General features: G+C 40.7%; 1 protein-coding gene across 2 annotated transcripts in view; it reads right to left on the bottom strand.

The window, feature by feature from the left end:
* AOAH (acyloxyacyl hydrolase) overlaps positions 1–23040 on the bottom strand; it is a 163846-nt gene that overhangs the window by 57031 nt on the left and 83775 nt on the right. For both annotated transcript variants that reach the window (XM_057732690.1, XM_057732692.1), the window contains one exon: positions 10761–10852. In XM_057732690.1, the coding sequence (XP_057588673.1) occupies positions 10761–10852 (92 nt within the window). The remainder of the gene's footprint in view (positions 1–10760; positions 10853–23040) is intronic.

The following is a 23040-nucleotide window of genomic DNA, read 5'->3' as shown; positions in this document are numbered from 1 at the left end:
CTATGGCTGAAAGAAAAACAAAACAAAAGAGAGTAAAATTAAGAACAAGCCTCGAGAATAATGCAGACAAATTAAAAGGGTTGTTTTAAAACTGAAAAAATTATCACCTCCTCTATAGATTCCTAGCAGAACCCACTTGGAGAAAGGCAACAAAACAGTTTCCCAAAGAGCTCAGCATATCAGAGGTTTTTGGGATAAACTGAGTGAAATATTATTCAAGCAACAGTGATGTATCAGATCCTGATAAAGTTTCTAAGTCTACTTCTGACTCTCTTCAGCAGCACACCTAGTTTGGGTATAAATTCTGAGACCCTATGAAGCTGAATGAGAATAAATCACACACACAGAAAGACTGGGGCTTGGAAGGCTAGCAACAGGGTGAGTGAGAGATAAACGGTAACATTTGATGTGAAGGGTTAGGACAGGGGAGTGGATTGCGATAAAGCTGGATAACTTAGAGACTACACAGGCTTTATTCAGGGACCTCTACTGCTAGGAAGTTTTAAGAAAAGGGTGGATAACTTTCTTTCCAATGTGGATGGAGGTCAGGCCAGCATGGGGCCAGGGAGATGGATTAAAGAACTTTTAAAATTCCTCCTAGCTCTTTGAAACTAGCCACATCCCAGAGCCCTGTGTAACCCCTAATACACTGCATCACAGAAGAACCACAATTTCAGCATCAGAGAGAGATAAACATGCAGAATATGACTCGTTGTGTATTCAGAGAGTCTGGCAATGGGCTAATTATGCAGGGGGGCTTGCAAGGGTGAGGATGACTGCAGAGGAGGTCCTAGGAGTTCAGACATGAAAAGATTAGCAAGACAGCATGATGGATTTTGAATTTGGAGCAGCAAAATAGTACAGGGAAATAGACTTCATGGGCATCATGTTCAATAATTCATGAGCTGTTGTGCTCGCACAAGGCTTCTCACCTGTTAACGTTCCACTAAGATTCCCTGCTCTGCCTTCTCTGAGCTTGTGGCCTTATAGCTTTCTCCATCCTGGCTTTTGCCAGCCTCAGATTTGATTCTAGGCCACTGTATCAGGGTAAACATGAAACTGTGATTGAGGGATTTAAGCCTGTGGATGCTTATAAATCTGAAGAGATCATTTGTGGCATAGAAGAAGATTGTTTTAGTAATCTCAACAGTATTTCTCAAAGGATGTTCTGTGCAATGCTAGTTTCTTGAGATGTATTTTTCTCATAAAACACACATACTTTCTACATAGTTCTGTAGTCAGATTAGTTTAGGAAATGTTTTATTTTATACCTTGGAGATATACAAAGCTTTGGGGGCTTGTTGAAGGCTCTGATAAACCTTACACTGAATAAACTTGTTTCCCTTTATTTAACCCAGCATTTCCAAACTTATTTGACCAAGGAATCTTTTTGAAAAGTGTGCTTAATACCTTTTAACATCCTTTGGAACTAATGTTTCACAGAACAGTTTTTGAAGAATATTGATGAACTATCTCTGTGATCTATATTTGAGCATCATAAGATGGCCTAAAATCTCAAGTTCAGTCAGTTACAAGAATCCTACTTGAAAAATTTGGAGGGTGTACATTTATTCTGATCCATCTAGATAGCTGCAAAATTATACCATTCCGGTCAAAAATTCACATCAATGTTTAATTTAGCTGCTATTGACCAAATAACAGATCTCTCCTTTGTTTTGTTCTACCTGACTACTGAATTGATAATTTTACTTTAAACTTATCTTCTCCAATTGGTTGATTGTGCAGTTATTTTAATATTGTGATGAATGTTGCTAATTTCTCGTAGAACATTTATTATAGAACACACTTAGAAGTCCAAGGGCTTAAGCTACACTGATTTATTTTTATCTGCATCCCGTTATGCAGCTGGTGATTCAACTCTTGCTGTTTATACTCCTCCTCCCTTGTCCCTGGTGTTTTCCCTGAAATGTTAATTCTTGCAAATCTGATTTGATTTAGGCAATCTGAGAAGATGCAAGGGAAGGAGGTTTGTAGATTGTACTGCACTCTGTAAATGTAAAGTGATGTCATTATAAACTTAGTCAGTGATTCTTTTATTGAGTACCTGCTATGGTGCTACACACTGTGCCAGGGGCTAGGGCTCCAGTGAGATGTCAAGTCTGATTCCTGCACTAGAGATGCTCAGAGTCTGGTGTGGGGTGGGTGGAGTGGGGAGACAGTGAGTAAACAGTTAGGACAAGGGAGATGACATTGGTATTGACGGGGCAAAATAGGAGCACAAGAGAGAACCATATAGTCAGATGGGGGTTAGTAGGGAGAGGCTGTCAAAAGGAACTGACGTCACCCTGACTGGTGGTTGCTGAAACATGAAAGGGGGTAACTAGATAAGACAAAGATGAGGTTAAATGCCTATGAAAAATTCTCAAACTCACTAGTAATCAAGAGGTTACATATTAGAACAGCAGTAAAATATTTTTTGTTAGACTGGAAAAAATTAAGAAAATGGGCAATACTTGGTATTGACAAAGCTGTGGGAAAACAAGTATTCTTATACAGTACTTGTGGGACTGTAAATTGGTGTAGCCCTTCTGGAAGGATTATAAAAAATTAAAAATGTATACATTCTGATTCAGCAATTTTTTTCTAAAGACATTCTCACATGTAGTCATAAGGAGAACCATAGAATGTTCATTACAGTGTTATTGGAATTAATGAGCTTTTGGAATTAAGTTGATTGTCCATCAATAGGAGAATAAAACAATCATACTATGAAATACCATGCAGAACTGCACAAGAATGGGAAGTGTTTCAAGAAGTATCATTAAAGCACTAATTTATAGTATGTTATGTACAGTATGATGTCATTTACAGGAAAACCCCAACAGAGCATTTATTTCTTTATGCACAAATACACAGAAAGGGTCTGTAGGAAGTGACACTAAATTGATAACAGGGCTTTCTTCTGGGAAAGGGAATGAAATTGGGAGAGGGCTTTGGCTTTTTACATTACATACCTCAGTATTTTTTGTAAAATAAAAATGTATTCATGATGTGAATAAATAAATTAAAAAATAAGTAGGGTCAAAGGAGACGTCATCGCAGTGGAGAGATGTGTCAGTACACAGCAGGAAGAGTCCTGGGCTAGGAGTCTCCAGATGGTCCTTCCTGCCCCAGGCAGCACCTCCCTGTGCCTGCATTCCATCCCTTCCTGCTTTGTCTAAGACCTGTTCCTTCTTTTGTCTGCCTTTCTCCCTCTTTTGCTCTTCCTATCTCTATAAGCATGCTGTGGGATTTCTCATCTAAAAATGTCTCCTTTGTCTCTTACTCCCCATCAGCTATCACCTCACGTCTCTGCTCCCTTTGACAGTAAAACTTGCTGTGAGTTGTGTATGCTCACCTGCATTTACTTCATCACCTCCTGAACCTATTCTTTCCAATCAGACTTCCATCTCTGCCCCACTGAAACATTTCTGGTCAAAGTGTCCCGGTGATCACCGTGCGGACACCCAGTGGTCCTTCTCAGTTCTCATCTTCCTCTTCCTCTGGCACCATCTGGCTGATAGGCCAGTGTTTCTCCCTTGGAAACACTTTCTTCGCTTGGCCTCCAGGACACTAAATGCTTCTAGTTTTCGTTCCCCTTTGAGGGCTGTTCCTTCTCTTCCCTAACCTCTACATGTTGGCCTCCTCCAGCCATTGTCCTCAGCCACATTTTTCACACGCCTTCCCTGTAACAGAAGTTTTCAAATTTTTGCTCTCAGGACCACTTTATATTCTTAAAATTGCTGAGGAAGCCAGAGAGCTTTTGTTTATGTGAGTTATAGCTGTCAATATTTACCTAGTAGAAATTAAAACTTAGAAATTTGAAAGATCATTTAGTTATTAATCATTTAAAATAATAATAATAAACCCATTACATGTTGACATAAATGAAATGTTTGTTTTCTGAAAAAAAATATTTTCCAAGCCCTCCCCCTATTAGTGAGAAGAAAGGCATCATTTTACCATTTTGCAAATCTCTTTAGGGTCTGACAATGTGGATAGAAGACAGCTGGGTTCTCACATATGCTTCTGCGTTGTTTGTTGTGATATGTTCTTTTAATGGAATTATATGAAGAAAATCTTGTCTTAAATATACATTTAGATAGAAAGGGAGTAACATTTTAATATCCTTTTTAGATAACAACTGATAGCCTTCTTTGATTCTACACCAAAACTCAGTAAGCAGTTGTTTCTTAAAGCCTGATTAGTTGCAACATGGAATCTGAAATGGACTTTTTGCACCATGTTACATTCAAGTGCATTGATCTAGCTTGTACTTTGAATGGACCTCTCACCAAGGCATGATTTCATATACCACACAGTGGTCATGTAGAAAATATTGGTTGAGTGAGTTCTGCAGATGTTCCAAATGTTGATACATCTTATGATACAATATTGAAAAATCATGCTTGTTGCTAGCACCATGTATCTCATTAGAAAGGACCTGGAATATTAAGAAGCTGTCAAGTTCATAGTAGAAGATACAACTTTTCAAAAATTCTAAATTTTCTCTGAAAGCTCAAATTTTATGATTGGCAACCAAGACTGTCAGTTGTTTTCCTTGAAGTGGCAAGCTCATTTCCTTCATTTTAGATATAATACCTGCCATATATCCAAGTCTAAATAACTATAATTTGTTTCCAGTCTTTTTCAATAAGAAAGGTGTTCCATGAAAAACTAATTCAGTTCACCACTCCCTCACACAAGTGCTTTTCCTCAGGACAACCGTCATATTTTGTTATGCAGCAGAAGTGCTCTATGCATATGTTCCGTTTCATCAGATGAAATCATTAAAAATCATGTACTTATTTTAATAAAATTAATGATTTTTTTCCTACTTTATAAGTGACATTTTCCAGGGAAGATGTCCCGCCTTTTTTAATCCAGGAGGTGTGGAGGTGAAGACCACAGTGACTACTAGCTTAGTTTGATGCTACTGCTTTAATTCATGCTCAGATGTCAGTAGTTTTTTATGCGCCATTGCTTTTTCACAATTGGTTCAAATGGCTACACGGTGCAAAAGGCAACTACTATTTTAGCATTGCTGTGAAAATAGTTTTATCCTGTGAAGCCCCTGAAAAGGTCTTAGAGACCCACCCCCAGGGGTCCATGGACCACACTTGGAGAATCACTGATGCAGACTATCTCCCACTCCAATCAGCCTCACCCAGTCTCAAAATGACCAACTCTCTGGCTAATTATTTGTTTTGCAAAGTATAATTACAAGATGGCTAATCACTTGCAATTATATCACATGTAATTTTTTAATAATGGATTTAATAAGGTTATTAAGCCCATTAGTGCTTCGTACTTACATGTCTTTTTTTTTTTAAACAGGAATTTAGGTTAGCAAATCTCAGCTGCAAATCCCTTCTCTCCAATGTTATGTGTTTAATGCCCCAAGTGACTTGGTTTGGAGTTATACACTGCTTTTCATATAATGTCTATTGGGTTGGAGAGAATAGGTAACCTTTAACACTCAGCTTCTGGGACACCTCTCATCAAAGATGTGTGTTTAAATGTCCTTGAATAGCATTACTGTGCCACTTATAACAATGGCTTTGTCTATCCTTTCTAAGCATTTGCTCTGTTTCTGGCCCAAAATAGCAAATTTAAGTCAGAAGCAGAGGGAGCAACAGTTACTCTAGAAAAGTCCATCCAGTTTGCACCCACTTATGTTGACCCACTGGTCTCACTCTTATTTCTCTAGCTTCGTATGGTAACTTTGGTCATCGTTTTTGGTTCTTTTGGCTTCTGTGACTTTTTAAAGGCTATCTGCAGCCTCTTACTTTTTTGTTTTTAAATTGTGACTGTTGCTCTGTTCTTCTGCCTCCCAGCTTTGAAGAACTTCTCTATCATTGAGCCCCGGCAGGCAGAACTCCACTGACTGGACCGACTCCTGGCCTCGCGTTCAGAAGGGGATTTGGATAACCCTTTCACCTGTAAACACAGACGTCTTCCTACTCTACCACATGAAACTCACAGTGCTCTGGAATTTTAGATTTTGCTTTTTTGTTCCTCTGGTTTTATTGAGATATAATTGACACACATCACCGTATAAGTTTAAGGTGTATGATGGGATGATTTGACTTACATCCGTCATGAAATGGTCATTACAATAAGTTTAGTGATCATCCGTCATCTCTTACAGATACTGCGTAAAAAAACTTATTTTCCTTGTGATAACTCTTAGGGTTTGCTCTCTTAACAACTGTCACATATAATGTATAGTAGCGTTAATTATATTTATCATTTTGTAAATTACTCCTTAGTACTTATTTATCTTATAACGGTAAGTTTTTACCTTTGTACCTTTTGACTGTCTTCATCCAATTCCCCCTCCCCCTCCCCTCTGCTAACCACAAATCTGATCTTTTTCTTTTGTTTGTTTGTTTGTTTCCGAAGCATAATTGACCTATAACACTCTGTTAGATCCTGATACACAACATAGTGATTCGATATTTTTATGCATTTCAGTGATCACCATAAGTCTATTTCCCATCTATCACTAAACAAGGATATTGACTGCATTTCCCATGCTGTTCTCTTCATTCCTGTGACTTATTTATTCTGCAACTGGAAGTTTGTACCTCTTAATCTCCCTCATCTATTTATATCTTGCTTTTAAACAAGAAGTTCTTCCTTCCAGAAGTTTTGGTATTGTTTTTTTATCCTTCTGCATGGGTTACTGGGCCTTGGCTTCTTTAACCTAAATAGGATTTTCCTGTTACATTAATTGCTTTTGAAAGTGATCTGAAGACAAATAACTAATTTTAAGCTTTAAAAAATACTTTTTTCTTCTCAGAGTTCTCCCTATTGTCAGGGTGCCAGCCCCCAAGCTGCCAACCTCACAGAGGGTGGTTTTGTTTTTTGTTTTTGCCTTTTACCTACTCAATTTCTTTCAGAAAGCACATGGTTTTAAGGGATATTACTTTTTGAATTTTCCGAAGCCTGAGAATCAAGAGAACAGATTTTATTAAGGTTGACTCAACTGAAGGATGTAAAGATTTGTAGAACTAGGTAGTTAAGTTTCTCTTTTAATACATGCATGTCATTTCAGTTAGTTACACTCACCTCATAAAGGAGATATTAAACTTTGAGGGGATAGAGGGCATAATGGAAGAAGGAAAGGAAAGCAACTATCTTCTCTTCCAAACGACATCTTTTTGCTTTCAAAGGTGCATTTCCCAAAGAACACTGTTAATGCCCAAAGTATGAGGCTGATCACAGATAACAGGAGGCACGTTCCAAGATCCAGCTGAACAGAGAAATCCACAAATTCTATCCATGTTGATAAGCATTTGGACTCAAAGGGACATTGCTCAAAACACCTACGGCAGCTGCCACATCTCTCACAAACGCTGCTTCTAGCTCAATATTCTATCTATTCTCCTGATTCTACCAGAAGAGGACCCCCATCCTATGCCAATCTCTCTTTAGTAATTTTTACACATTTCATAACTCTTTGTTCTTTTAAGGAGATTGGTCTAGCACAGGTTATCTGCAGGTATAATTTGCATGAGAGTATATGAGATAGTTTAACAGCAGCTACTGCTGCAAGGGACATACTGAATGGTGACACACAAGGACTGTTACGCTGCTGTGTTTTTGCTTAATGGAGGATCCATTGCAATTCTGATTCCAGACAGAGAATTTTCTTTTCTATCAAAAGGAGTTAAATATATTCTTCCCCATTCCAGCTAAATGGCAGAGAACACAGGCACAGTACACAGAAACAGGTGGCAAACCAGCAGTAAGAGAGAGATGACTAGATAACTTGGGCCTCTACAAATGTACAGAGGAAAAAAGCCCTGCAGGGCAGGTGGCCAATCAGCTGAGGTGCGTACCTCCTTGGAAATACAGCCGGTAAGGACAATGCTTAGAGTCAACGTCGAGCAAGTTGCAGACTGTTTTGTAAACAGCAATACAGAGCCTAATACAAGAAGGTGCTAAGTCAGCATAGACTAGCTCAGAATAGAGATGATTTTCACATAAGCCGCACCTAGGTGGTTCCTTCCTTTGTGCCGTGGGTTGAGAATCTCTCTGCGGAGCCCTCATAAGAATTATAAACCATTTGTGTCTGAAGACTCACAACTTTTCCTATCCCTTTCACCCTACTGCCTTTCTCCTAAGGAAGATCTGTCTGCCTGCTGGGCTGTGATGGGATGATGGGTGGAAACTGCAATGGGATTGGTGAGCTGGCAGGATTCCACATTGATGAAGGAGGAACCCTCTGGTCTGAGGACAGAATAGATGCAGAAAAGGAGAGGGACACTGGCTCCCACTGCCACTGCCCAGCAAAAACTGAAAGCAACTGAACAGAGTCTGCTTGGGAGCAGGTGCTAAGTTTGGGTGGAAACTTTTGGAAAATTAGATTTAGGAGACGTGGGGCAACTATTGGTGGGTATGAGCTGTAAGTGGAAAAAGACGAGGAAACAAGTTTTCAGCATGTTAGCTGCACATGAGAATGGATTCCCCTTTCATTCTTTGAGTGTCTCCAGTGAAGGTTTAAACTATTTAATAATTAATCTTAAACATCAGACTGGTAACTCTTCAATGGCAACTTCATGAGGCTTTGGGGCAAAAGGTGAGGTTCATATGTAAATTTAAGCTTCCATTAAAAGTACGGTAAACTGTACCCGTTTCTCATTCATCACGAACTCCTTTTGTTATTGTCATAAGAGTCTGGACTTAGAGAAATTTCCAGGTACTTTTACACATAGATAGCTGGATCGCGTGGGTACTTAAGTAATATTGTCTCAGTTTTGATGTTGACAGTGGGGAGATAAACAAGACTGTTGTCCAGAACGCTGCTTCAGCCGGGCTATCTCTGGACATGTTCCAGGTGACAAAGCCCACAACAACTGCAGCTGAGGAAAGAGGGCCTGTGGAAGGGGCTCAGGGACCCAGACCACTGGGGGTATGGGGGCCCTAGGAAGTGACAACAGGCACAGGATCAACGTCTGAAACAATGCATGCCAGCTCTCCACGTGGGGTGGGCGTCTTTGGTTCTTGGTCATCTCCTCATCCTAGAGCTACACTCTCAAACAAAGAGAAAGTGGCTAAAGAGGGCCACGTTCCTGCAGGTAGAATGAAAACAGCACATAAAGGTTGGAAGTCATGAGTTAGGAGTGCCTTGACTTACCAAATTATTCTCTGGTACAATACAACACCAGGTTCCATGACAGAAGATCCTACAGCTTCTTATTCAGGTGTGGCTTTGGTCGAGTTTCTTAGCCTACCTACTTAGCCCTTAGATTCCTCAGCTTTGAAATGCAGAAAACAATACCACTCACCTCACAAAGAGATGAAATGAGAAAAATCTCTAAATGACTCTCAGTACAGTGCTTGGCATGTAGGGGATGCCTCATGAAGGTTACTTCCTACTATCTCTATTTATAATACTGTAAGTATTGTTATGCTAATGACAAGGACTAACCTAATTTTTTTACATGATTGAACTTGAAAAATCTACACCTAAACATGAAAACATGTCTTCTACTTTCCCTTATAAGGGAAATTATGATTTCTACATAAATATGAGTGCGATTTCCTGAAGTTTGGTTATCTTTTCTAGCTTCGTCTCTACCTTTTTCATTGCCCCAGTCTCCTAAGTCCTTTTGGGTTTGGGGCCTTTGCCTAACACCCCCAAAAGGAGGTGGCTGTTGACCATTTCCACGAATTCTTCTTCCATTGGCCCAGGTAGCTGTGTGTTGACAGCTGTCTTTTGGCACATCTAACTGGTATTATCATTGTTTGCACATTTGTCTCTTCTGCCCTCCTTGATTTTTTTAAAAGTTAATTAATTATTTAACTTATTTTTGGCTGTGTTGGATCTTCATTGCTGTGTGTGAGCTTTCTCTAGTTGCGGTGAGTAGGGGCTACCCTTTGTTGGAGTGCTTGGGCTTCTCATTGTGGTGGCTTCTCTTGTTGCGGAGCACGAGCTCTAGGCTCAGTAGTTGTGGCACACAAGCTTAGTTGCTCTGAGGCATGTGGGATCTTTCTGGATCATGGCTCAAACCCATGTGCCCTGCGTTGGCAGGTGGGTTCGTAACCACTGAGCCACCAGGGAAGTCCCTGCCCTCCTTGATTATAGTTGACTGCAGAGACAGGATGAACCTTATTTATCTTTGAAATATCTATAGCATCTGTGCCTAATTAGGTAGTAAGTATTTAATAAGTATTTTTAAAATGAGTGAGTAAAGGTAACAATAAATTATTCATGATATGCGATGTCCTCTATTCAATAAAAAAATGAAGTGCTCTAAACATAAATGGCTCTCTCCAGGCCCCGAGTCAACACCCAAGCACACATAGCACACTGGGTTTGTGTGTCACTCAGACTGGCCATGCATCGTCTCTACTTTTAAATCCAGAGCATTAAAGCCAGGATGATTCTAGGACCTGGAGACTTGCCTATTACCTTTTAAAATGTTAGTATATGAGAGTAAGCAAGTAAACTTCTTTGTGTCTTGAGTCAGAAAAATTTAGTGATGTGCTTGAGTATTTTTCATCAGAGGTCAACTCTAGAGCCCCTGAGCAGGAATACTCCCTCCTTGCCAGCACGGATAAAATTTAATTTGCATGACACTTCACTGCACAATAGACTCTATATCAGTGGTGGGTTTGTTGTATGTCACTCATGTTCTAGAAGCAATTTCTAATAATTCTCATTTCAACATCTCGGGAACAAGCCTCACCTCCTGTTGTTTCCTTACATAGGCATATTGAAATGTTTGAGGGTGTGCAAACATACATACCCACTAGTGGAGTCCAGAAATCCAGTAGTGCCAGAGACTTGGGGCCAGTCGAGCTCATTGGTAAGAGCCATTGGTAAATTGGAGAAGGAGTGCTAAAGGAAAAATAATGTAGTAATTATCAAAATGATCACTTGTTTCCTATAAGGAGTAAGATTATCTATTGCGCAGGCATTGCTCTCTGTCTGCCTTTCTCTTACTCTTTCTTAATCTCTTTCTTTAAGGGCCTTTGCATTTAAAGCATATGCCTCTTAAGGTTAACCATCATCAGGAAATTCACAAAGATCAGCATCATTCATGAACTGGCTTCCATTCAGCTCCTGGGAAAAATGTAGAAAGCATGGCATTCATAATCATCCCTCATTTGAGAGAGATGCTTCAGTAGACTAGCAAACTTTCCACTCTTTAATTTCTGAGATTTTTCCATTTTTAAGGCTAGACAATCAGAGAATTGATTGTTTGGAAAATAATAATACCCAAGCCTCCAGCAAAAATGCCCTCCCTGAGTTCAAAGCTATGCCTTCAGTCATTAGGATGGTGCCTCCTGACCTCCTTGGGTGGGTGGGGGTCCTCAGACACCTTTGAAATACCTACTTGTGGTTCCTTTCTTCATGAAGATGCACATATACTCAACATGGCCTATGATTTCAAGGGGTTCACAGAACTCCTGCACCTCTTTCACAGACTCCTGTTCAAGAACTCCAGACATGGAGTGCTGACAAGATTAGAATTCCTTTGAACCACATTCTATGACTTGTGCAAAATCACAGAAGAAAAATGTGCCAGCTATGTCTCCTAATTGTTCCTCCTCCTCTGGTCTAATTCCTAGAGAAAGCTTATCTACACTGACATGTTCAGAATAGGGTTGCCAGATTTAGCAAATAAAAATACAGATGCCCAGTTAAACTTTTTTGTTCTATAAACAAAATGTGGTATATACATTCAGCAGAATACTATTCAGTCTTAAAACAGAAGGAAATTCTGACACATGTTACAACATGGATGAACCTTGAGGAAATTATGTTACGTGAAAGAAGCCAGTCACAAAAAGACATATACTGCATGGTTCTATTTGTATGAGGTATCAAGAGTGGTCAAATTCAGAGAGACAGAAAGTAGAATGCTGGTTTCAGGGACTGCGGGGAGAGGAAATGGGGAGTTGCTATTTAATGGGTAGAGAGCTTCAGTTTTGCAAGATGAAAAGTTCTGGAGGTTGGTTGTATAACAATGTGAATATACTTAAAGCTACTGAACAATATGTTTAAAAATGGTAAGATGGCAAATTTTATGTTATGTTTATTTTACCACAATTAAAAAATGAATATGCAAAAAATTGAATTGAAATTAAACAGGGAATAATTTTTAGTATTAGTGTGTCCTGGGCAATATTTGGAACACCCTTATACTTAAAAAAAATTTGCTGTGTATCTAAATTCAAATTAACTGGGTGTCCTGTGTTTTACCTGGGAATCCCAGTTTGGATAAAATCCCTGAAAGGCAATGATCCCTGTTGGCCTTGGCTGACCGGAAACCTTGATGCCTGGCAGCAGGTAGTAGTTTATCTCAGGAAAGAGTGTCATCTCTTCCATGTGCCCTGTGTTTCTCAACCTTGAAAACCCATGCCCCCTCTGCATGAACAGAAAAGCCTCAAGTCCACCTCCAATCTTATTTTAAAATGAAAAAGAAATTAAAGATAATGCCTAAAGACAAATCACATCAAGGCAATTGTAGTACTGAGTATGACTTTTCAGGAGGACTATGGTCCTGCTCCCTCTCACTTTCTCACCCACGATGATCCTTATCTTGTCTCCTAAAGAGAATCTGAATCTGGAGGCTATGAGGGAAGGAAAAGCCACATTTCTCTCTCCTTAACCATTCAAAAATGTACCTTTACTGTTTTCTCTCATTAAAAAGTAGTATGTGCTTGTTATAAAAATTCAAACATTATAGTAATTTACAACGTGGAAATGAAAGTCCCCCATCACCTCCCCTCAACAAATAGCTATTACGAGATAACTGCTATTAACACTTTGTATTATTTGTATGTATATAACTTATAATCAAATCTACTCATTCTTCCTACTGTCAGAGTGTGTGATAGTTCCTGCTATCATACAGAGAATGAGTACTCAAAAGAAATAAAATAAAATTTGTATTTCTCAATTTTGTACTGTTACTTGTTGACTGTGTTCCCCCAAAAGTTGGGTTGAAGGCCTAACCATCGACATCTCAGAATGTGACTTTATTTGTAATTGGGTCATTGCAGATGTAATTCGTTAAAATGAGGTTGGAGGAGGAAGGGTTCCTAGTCCAATATGACTAGGGGATCTTATAAGAAGAGGAAGAAGAGACACGGATACTGGGGGAAGACCACGTGAAGAGGAAAGCAGAGAGTGGAGTGATGCTTCCACAAGCCAAGGAACACCAAGGGTTGCCAGTGGTTACCGGAAGCTAGAAAAAAGGCATGGAACACATTCTCTCTCAGATTCCTCAGGAGGAACCAACCATCCTGCTGACATCTTGATCTCCAACTTCTGGCCTCCAGAACTATGAGAATGAATTTCTGTGGTTTTATGCCACCCAGTTTGTGGTACTTTGCTGTGGCAGCCCTAGAAAACGAGGACCTGGCCTGAATTGGACAATTTGCTTATAGTTCTTGTGATTCAGGGGTCCAAGATGTAAACCCTTCTATTGTGCTGACTTCTCAAAGTAAGTCATATAACAAATATATTCCACATGCAGAGGTTATCCCATGGTGCCCTGCACTCTTTTCCATGGCTCTGTGAGCTTCCTTCACTCCCCTTTCCTCAATTACCTCCTCCTTGCACATACCAATCCCAAGGTCTCCAGCCTTATTCTTATTCCAAGTGTGATTTCCAGCACAGTGGGGGCTGGAAGTGGATGGGAGCTGGTCAAGAAGGATGGCTTCTTGGGATACATCTGTGTTTTTTATTTATTCCTGTCAAAGGAGCAGAAACAAACTCATGGAAAGGAGTTTCCCAGTAAGTCCTGGAGGACCATGCAATTCCAGTGACTGGCACTTTGTCCCCCCTTAGCAGGAAGCACCCAGGACTTTCTGCTCAAAACTCCACCATGGTAATGGTGGAGTTTTGAGCAGAAACTCTCTTTTAGTTTCTGTTCCACCTGACACTATAAATCAAATGTTTTCTCTGTTTTTTTTTAATCTTATTTTTTTCCCTAGGTCTTTCTGCTTACAATGTGTGTTTGCTGTAGGATTTGAGAATATTCAATTCTGCTGGAGAAGACAAGAAAAACAAATAGGATAGATGAAACTCATAAGATGTGTTAAGTAGAGATAGTGAGAAAGCAAGTGGTTTGAGAGATGCAGGCAGAATTTATGAGCTGTGTGAAGTAAGTTAGCAACCTGTAAAAACATGTTAAAACCTAAAAGAATGATACAACACTCCCCCATACTATTCTCTCATCTTTTGCTCAGTCATCTGCACAATGACAACCCCAAATTTGGGAAACTGGGTTGGAACTAGGCTTCTAATTCTGGGTGGATCTGCTCTCCTTTTCAGAAGAAGGAGTTAGGCAAGAACTCTGCTGACATAGGGAGGTGTGTCTGATACCCTCTGCAGCCTGGAATAACTACGGCAGGGATGGTAGTTCTGAAGTGTGCCAGCAAAATGGGGAAAGGGCTCTACTCTAGAAATTAGGAGATCTGACTTCTATGTCTGGCTCTACAAATACAGTAAAACTTCATGGTTTGGATATGATATACTGGAAATGGGTTCTATGCTTCATGCAGCCACCATTCTCAATCAGGGGTGGGTAAAAAAAATTTATCCCCCTGGTGGGGGAAGAAAAGGCGTAGGACGGATGAGGAAATGGCCAGCAACCCTATCTTGAGAAGCGGGGTCTCTATGTCCCCAGAATTCTCCCAGCTCAATCTCTCTGGATCAACCTGAAGAAATGGTCTCAACTACCTGGGAGAATCCTGGACTCTGCTTTCCAAGAAGCGCTCACCAGCCCTGGAATCATCCCCACCAGGAGTGGACAGCAGCTGGTTCTGAATTACAGCTGGGACCTTGGGTGGATTTGCATCCCATAATTTGAGCCCTTGAAGGCCCAGGAAGGTCAACTGCATAAGTGTATCCTGGTTATTTGATTAACTTTGAAAAAATGCAAATCTGTGTTTTCCTGATTACATATTTTAGGCTTCACTTATGGTGTTATGGCAAGGTTTTACCGCTACTAGCTGTGCAAAATCAAGGAAAATGTAGCTTTACCAGTGTTCCAGTTCTGATGTCTCTGATTATTACCCTATCTTCTTCAACAAGACTGTTGGGAGGATCAAAAGACAGTGAGAGAAGCAGGTTGTCAAGCAGAAGCCCTACACTTTGTAAAGCATCATATTTAGGATGGATCACCTAGTATCTCCCTTTCCAAGCAGATTGTCCCAGGTTTTATTGCCAGATAATAGAGAAGATTTGAGCAGACAAATGGAAGCCTCAGCATATTTTTTCTTCCTTAGTAAATTTGATAGATAAAAATGAGAAGTAACAGTCATTAATAGCAAAAGTTTTATAGACCCTAGCAAAAAGAGAATGTTTAAGTCATATCACATTAAACACTAAAAGCCTTATTCACGCAACATTATACTCAAGATATTTCAGGCATTTAAGGCAGGAAAATGCAAATTAAGATCTCCCTCATCAACTCCTGCTTATTCCTCTTGAGCATTTATGTTCTCAGGAAACTCATCTTAAATGTACCTTAAATGTACATATGTGGAAAGACAATATTTACTAAAAATTTTTCCAAACTTGTAAACAGCATCAGAAACTCAATGAGTATTAAATAAACTACTGCATTGCTTCAAATTTTCTTCTGATTTTATCAATGACATAAAAATGTTTTATGTCATAACTGGCAAGTGTATACCATTTTTGTGTAATATTTTCATTTAACTTTACTTTGTGTGTGTGTGTATGTGTGTGTGTATTTCCATACTTTGAGAAATCCCACTGGTTCTCATTTTTAATTAATATTTAGTATATAAAATATTTTGGGCTTAGGAATATTTTAAGCCCTAGATTCAACAAGCAACTTATCTTTGGGTTTCTTAAAGCCATCTTAAGTGAGAGAAAGAGAATAATGACACCCACCACGCATTCGTCTGGTTCTGCCAGCCCTTCAATGAATGACAAAGGGAATATTCTTGGTACCTTTATTTCACTGTTTATATTTGAGCCCTCCCCATGAAGCAATGCCTTGCACAGTGTATTCCCTTTTTGAATACTCTTAAATGAGTTAGACCTAAATTGACTATATTTTCAAATAGTACAAAATCACTTGGAGGAATCTGCAGTTACCTGCTGTTGGGAAAAAGATGTGAAAGATACCATCATCAGTTTAAAAAGTCTTTTAAAAAGCTTATTTCCCAGGAACTAAACTCTCAAAGCAAAGAGGTTTTGTTGTTGGCCTTTTGATAATGGAGCAAGGGTCTCTCGGTCTGGGAATCAGAGACAACGGCTACCTGCTGAGCATTCATCCAGAACACGGCCAGTCCTGTTTGGTCTGCCGTTATTTCATCTGTCCTGCAGGTGGCGCAGGTGAGGCTTTTCTCTCGCCTTTTCATCCCACAGTGCTACCCCACTACCTCCTGCCTTGGCAGGCCACGCCTCACCCCCGCTCCCCGCCTTAGTGTCTTTTCTTATAGGAATACCAAATTATGAAACTTTAAGGGTCTTCCTTGATTCTCACACACATGTTCTGGTCCCGTTCTTTAGGCTTTGCTATGTGAATAAATCCTATAAACGAAGGTACACCCGTTTTTGGTGCTTGAATGTGCTGTTTCCCAGGTAACATTTGCATTTTAAGCCAGGGTGGGGAAGGGAACATAATATCAAGTTTCCGAGACAGGAAACTTACACTCAACTTCATCCAACGACTCTGTGAGGCAGGGCTTAGTCTTCCTCCCTCTCTATTCCACAAACACTTTTTGAGCAGCTACCAGGCATCAGAAGCCAGATACTACCTCTTAAACAAGAACAAGTACCCAATGCCGCAACCTTAGAAATGCTGAAAAAGGCCCTTTTAAGATGGCACCTCCTGTCACTGGTTCTGGTCCGCGGAAGATTTCTGTGTTTTCTGTCGGTGGAAGAATTCCTTACACTGGGCAGCAGGGCCCAGAAAAACTACTGCAAAGAGAACTTAGAGGGAGTTTGGATAACTAGCCAAAGTCACAGAGCTGGTGAATAGGGAGGCTGGGATTTGGACCCAGGTTCTGGTGGAACTAGGAAAGGAGAGGCTTGGAGCAGGCAGGGCCCCTCATGTCCTCAGCTTTTAATAGCCCTCTTGTATCTGGTCCTTGCTTTTCCCTTAAGCTGCTAGATCTCCTGGAATCACAACATTGGCTAAGCTGGGTTTGCTAGTTGTTGAAAATGAGGCTTCCTGGTTGCCTGCTGTGGGGATGGTCTCTCAGACACTGCCTCGGGTAAAAAGTTTAGAGACCTAGAGATGACTCTAAAGTTGCCTCCAACTTTTCCTCTTCCATGTTTCTCTTTTATGGAAGCCATGCATAACTTGTAAAGAATGAGAATGAGTGTTTGGGGGATAAATGCTGAAATGATTGTGGACCCTACACAGACACCTCCATACACACGCCACTCACGTTCCCAGGGCCTCTTGTGGCCTGACACGTGCTGGGGAAAGGCGGCCACAGAGAGCAGTGCACCTGGCTGCTCTGCACGTATATATTCCAGCAGGGCCTGGCAGATGAAGTTCTGGGAGAACAAGGAGATAATATATCATCGGGTTTCTACCTCTGTCATCTCAGGCTTAACTAGACCAGGCAGCTAATGCTTTGATATAGACAACTTCAAGAACATAATGTAACTCTGAATTGGATTTGTAAACTTTAGAATCTCATGTGCAACGAGATGAGTCTGCTGTTGAGGTCCCTGTGGCCCTATAATTCATTAAATACAGAGAGCAAGAGAGAAACACAGCAAGTGCCAGCCTGGCAATCTGTTGACCACTGTGCCTTGTTTGTGGATCTCACAGTCTGGAGGGGCACTGGAAATAAACACTTCCTAGCTGAGGAACCTGGAAGACGTCCCTTAACTTCTCTACGTCTCACTCAGTTCCTTATCTATAGGATGGACAAATAACAGCATCTATATCACTGGGTGGTTGAGAGGATTAGAAAAGATAATCTTTGCCCAAAGTTTTAACTTGTAAGGGCTCAGTAAAAGTTAGCTGCTAGTGGTATTGATCAAAAGGCCAGGGTAATCGAAAGGATACCTATTCCACGTGTGGAGATTTGGGGGAGGACGCTTGAAAGAAATGATATCCAATGTAAGTCCTGTGAGGTTAGTAAGAGGGAGGCAGCCGAAGAGGGGCAGGGGAAAAGCATTTAAGCATTGGCTATGCCGTGTGCTAAAGGCTGAGTTCATCACATTACATACCAACAAACTCTACCCCTCCCCCAACCAACCCCAAACACCAATTATGCCAGTTATCTATTGCTATGTAACAAATTACCTCTGAAGTCAGTAGCCTACAACATACTACATATACACAGATCAGTAACAATAATGGCTCATCTCCTGGGATGTCTATTCAATGCGCATTTAAACTTCAACTTGAGCTAAATAAGTAATTTTCAGAGGAAGTGGGTAGCATTTCATCTTTGACCCTATGCCAGTCCAAAAATTTGTGGAGCATTGAAGATATATAGTCAAATAAAGAATTCTAGCAAATATGACTAGTAAATATAAAGAGGACAGAATGGCAGGCAACAATCTTTCATCATTTTGCCTGAAAATAGCTCTTTTTATTTTTTTATTTTTAGCTTGTCAGCTCCTTTTAGTCTTTTTCCTTTTCCCCTTTCTATTATTTATTATTTAAGCTCTAACCCCATGATTTATTTATTTAATGAATGGAGGGATGCGTTTATCTTAACTGCCCCATATCCAGTGAAAATGCTTTGTGTAGTTGGACTTTTTCTACAGAATTCAATTCCTTCCATCATTATTCCCAGAGAAATTGGAGAACTGTATCCAAGTTCATAAAAGAGAGAAAACGAGAGTTCAACATGTCATGTTCTTAGTCAAAGAACACAAATCAATCTTTCGTGGGGCCAATGAAAAAGATTCTTTGACTAACAGAAAAAATAACTCCTCTGAGGGCCAGAAACAGGCAACAAAGGGTGCATATCATAAAAGTCCTCTCTTGAGATACCATCATTGGATTTTGTTAAGTTTTGGTCATTTCTGAAGCAGTCAGGCTGCCATTTCTCTGAGGTGGGATAGTTTTCCTGTTTTGAGAGGTAAAATCCAGTCTTTTAGTCTAGAAAAAGCCCCAGGCCCACAGTCAAGCTACAGAGGTGAGGACAGGGGAAGCCGTTACTATGGCACCTAATGACCAGGCCTGAGCTGGGCTCTCCAACCCATGATCTCACTCATAAAAATGATCTTCTTTTCTTTTTCCTGTTTCATCTCACACCAAGAAGCTGTCAAAAAACCTCACTCTTTCTATCCTTCCAACCTGAGTTGGTGCTGCAGCCTCTGGCCAGGGTCCCTCCCTCCTCACACTCCCCCCACCGTCTGCAGAAGTGTACCCCAGAATCTCATGGGGAGCTTCTTTAAAACATGGATCCTGTTCGGGTAGGTTTGCGGCAGGGCCTTAGAATCCTTATTTTTTAAGAAGTGCCCTAAATGGCTGCAGTGACGGGCCAGGCTTGGGAAAGGCTGCTCTTCAGGCTACTGCAGCTATTCCACATCATCCTCCATGGGGCACCACCCACTGTCCCAGCCTCTTCTCCCAGCTCATCTCCCACCACTCAACCACCTGTGGCCCCTCAGACCTCCAGGCTTGTCACAAACTTTTCCTCCTCCATCACTGTCTTCATTGATCAATTGCTACTCGGTGGTCAAGCATTAGCTAAATCCTGACCTTCTTGACTGCCCTGACTTTCCTCTGCTAGGTACCCTTCTCCGACTCTCGCCACACCTTATTATATGAGAGGAAAGCACATTTCCATCTTAAGTCACTAATTTGGAGATTCTTTCTTTCACAGAGGCTGAGCCTATACACCACTTGATTAACAATTAGTCTTATAAGAAGGGCTGACTTACCCTCCCTTCTTGCTGGCTAATACGTTATCAGTATGAGATCATGACCTCTTTGGTTCTCCTTTTTTTTTTAAGAATTGAATTATAGTTAATATACAATGCTGTGCTAGTTTCAGGTATATAGCAAAGTGATTCAGTTATACATACATACATACATATACATATATATATACACATACATATTCTTTTTCAGATTCTTTTCCATTATTGGTTATTTTAAGATATTGAATATAACTCTTTGCACTACACAGTAGGTCCTTGTTGTTTATGTATTTTATATAGAGTAGTGTGTATATGTGTATCCCAGACTAATTTCTCCCCCCATCCCCTTTGATAACCAAAAATTTTTCTTACATCTGTGAGTCTATTTCTGTTTTGTAAACAAGTTCATTTATATCATTTTTTAGATTCCACTTTAAGTGATAGCATATGATATGTGTCTCTGTCTGACTGACTTCACTTAGTATGATAATCTCTGGGTCCATCCATGTTGCTGCACGTGGCATTATTCATTCTTTCTTATGGCTGATAATATTCCATTGTGTATACATATTCTTTGGTTCTTCTTGATCTACTTTCTTTTGGGTTCTTTATCAATTAGGTTTTAAATTCTTGGTGAAGCTGTCCTCAATGTCTGCTTCTGGAATCTTTGGAACTTGTATTTCATAATTTTCCTCTAGGAGTGATGGTTTAGCTCCTACTTCTGACCAATTCTTCAGTCATAGCCTTCACTAGGAAATCCCCAGGAAACCATACAGAAGCCAGTCTTGACCCCCAGGCCTTGGCAAGGGCTGGGCTGGGTAATCTCTTTCCTCATCATTCCCCCAGGAGTGGCATGGAGGGAACTCGTCGAAGGAATCAATGAATGAATGCTATGTAGCAATCCATTCCAACCATCCAAAATTATTTTTAAATGCTAGAATTGTCCTCTTCCCACATGCCAACTGATTCGAGATTCTACACGTTTCTCCTATGAAGAGTCACTTCCACGAAACGTATTTTATGGCTGAGGAGCTTGAGGGAGAGTGTAGCAAAATGGGAGATATGATTAACTAGAGGGCAAGAGATTGTTCTCTGGTCCTAGCAACACACTGGGTTGCACAGGTGTTTGCTGACTCACGCTGCCTCTCTAAGCAGAGATCTCTATCTAATGTGCTGGGGGAGCAGGCATGTGGGCTGAGTAATTATAAATGCCTTTCAGAAGTATGGAGCTTAAAATAATTCCCTCTTGTAGTTTTTCATCACAACCCGTGTTTATGTCTTTTTAATTCTTGCAGAAGGCAGTGAGGGCTAAGATCACCGGTGTTTTCAGAAGAATGAGCCTGCAAGAGCACCTGACTTTGCTGGCAGGTAAGAGACCCAGATGTTCACCTTGAGCAAGAAGAAAAGGGCATTGAATTGATCAGGACTCAAGACAACAGCCCGTCTGGCCTGTGCCCGTGAACAGGGAAAAGGAACACAAGAACATTCTGTTTCTTGTGGCCTGATTGCTCTTGGAGAAAAGGATTCATGGTGCACAGAACTCTCTTTTTCTGACGGAATAAATGAGAAATAGCTAGGATTGGGGCTTCTGTCCTCATTGTTTAGCATCTTTAATCTGCCAGCCTGCAGGATGTCTGAGGAGCAGAAAATGTAATTTTGTCCAGTTTTACTAAACAACAGCCTTTCCTCATCTGAAAAAAATAATGTAAAAAAGTACTCTAACTCTTAATATTTCTGGAGTTGACATGAAGTTAGTGGGGGTAGAATGTCCGTATTTTATTATGCACCATGAAAATCAGCCTTTATGCTTAATGGAAGCTTTATGCTCACCGATAAATCCAGAGAGCGGAGGCAGAGCGGGTTAGTGGGAGGCAGAGCGGGTTAGTGAGAGGCAGGGTGAGAGCTCAGATACTGCCTGTGTTGTCTGTGGGCTAATAAAGAGTAGCCTAGCCTGATTTACAAAATCATCTCAAAGAAAGGAAAGAAATGCATAGGGGCTTCAAAGCTTGGAGCCGCTTTGCTCTCGGGTGAATATGCATTTTCTGCAGCCAGATTAAGGATTCATTTTGTCCTTGACACAGCACGAAATTCAATCTGTGCCTACTTACCCTACAGACAACAGCCTGCCAGGGGTCGTGCTACGATTTTATAATAGTACAGGCAACAGCCTTCGCTAGCAAAATAAACATTTGGGAAATTGTATTTCAGAATTGCTTCTCCTTCCTTCCTCTCCCCGCCCCCTCCCAACCCCCAGCCCGTCATGCAATTCTGGTTCAGTGAAATGCCGCATTTAATATTTTGGAAATAATTTTCAAGCAGATGGGAGAAGAGGCAGGAGGGCAGCATCTATTGTTGGTCTTGATGATCTATCTACCCCCCTTCTTTTGTAACAAAACAACTCAAGCAGTGATCGTTTTTCCTTTGAAAGGAAGAAAAAAAAGACAGCATGAAAGTGTTTTCAGATTTGCTCTTTGTTTTTCTTTGAAAACTTTCTAAGTTGAGGTCTTCTGTGTGATATGGGAAGCTTATTTTGAACCTGACTACTAAGGACATCTTGAAGAGATGCTAAGGTTTTTTTAAGGAGGAAGAGGGCAGAAAAGTCTTTCTGCCTCTGGCAGAGTGAAGCTCAGAACGCTTTGTTTCTGTGGAACCACGAGGGTGATTCTTCACACTCTCTTTATTGAACTACAAATATCTTTCCAGATGAATACACTCCTAATCTAATTAGCTGTAAACAGGCCTCTCGGGTGCCACATTGCTTTAACTAGAGGATGGCGTGAGCAGGAAGGGAGAGGGGCTGGTACAGGAAAGATACCCAACGCTGTGGATTCCTTTTCGATGTGCACAGTTGGGATAGGGTGATGTATCTACAGGAGTGTTTTCTGCCTTATAGGGAGACAAAAGCAAAGACATGTTGACTAGTCTCATGAAGGGCAGAATGGCCTATTATGAACAATGAATACTTGTTTTTCTACAGCACTTACTGCTCCTCCCAGAATACGATTTACTACTTGGCACAGCAAAGAAATGGCACCAAACAGGCTGGGGGTTCCTGAAGGGTCTTGGTTGATAACATGCATTCCCACCGTCAGACCCCAAGAAAGACCACCCAGCCAAATGTTCACTTTGGAAGAGGCGGTCCCACTATGGTTCCTCGTGGAACCTGAGATTGTGGAGGGTCTACAGGGTGAGGTTAA

Source organism: Hippopotamus amphibius, chromosome 4, assembly GCF_030028045.1.
Source record: "Hippopotamus amphibius kiboko isolate mHipAmp2 chromosome 4, mHipAmp2.hap2, whole genome shotgun sequence".
In the NCBI taxonomy this organism is placed as follows: domain Eukaryota; kingdom Metazoa; phylum Chordata; class Mammalia; order Artiodactyla; family Hippopotamidae; genus Hippopotamus; species Hippopotamus amphibius.
Note: the sequence above shows the minus strand (reverse complement) of the source record. Positions and strands in the feature narration are given on the sequence as shown.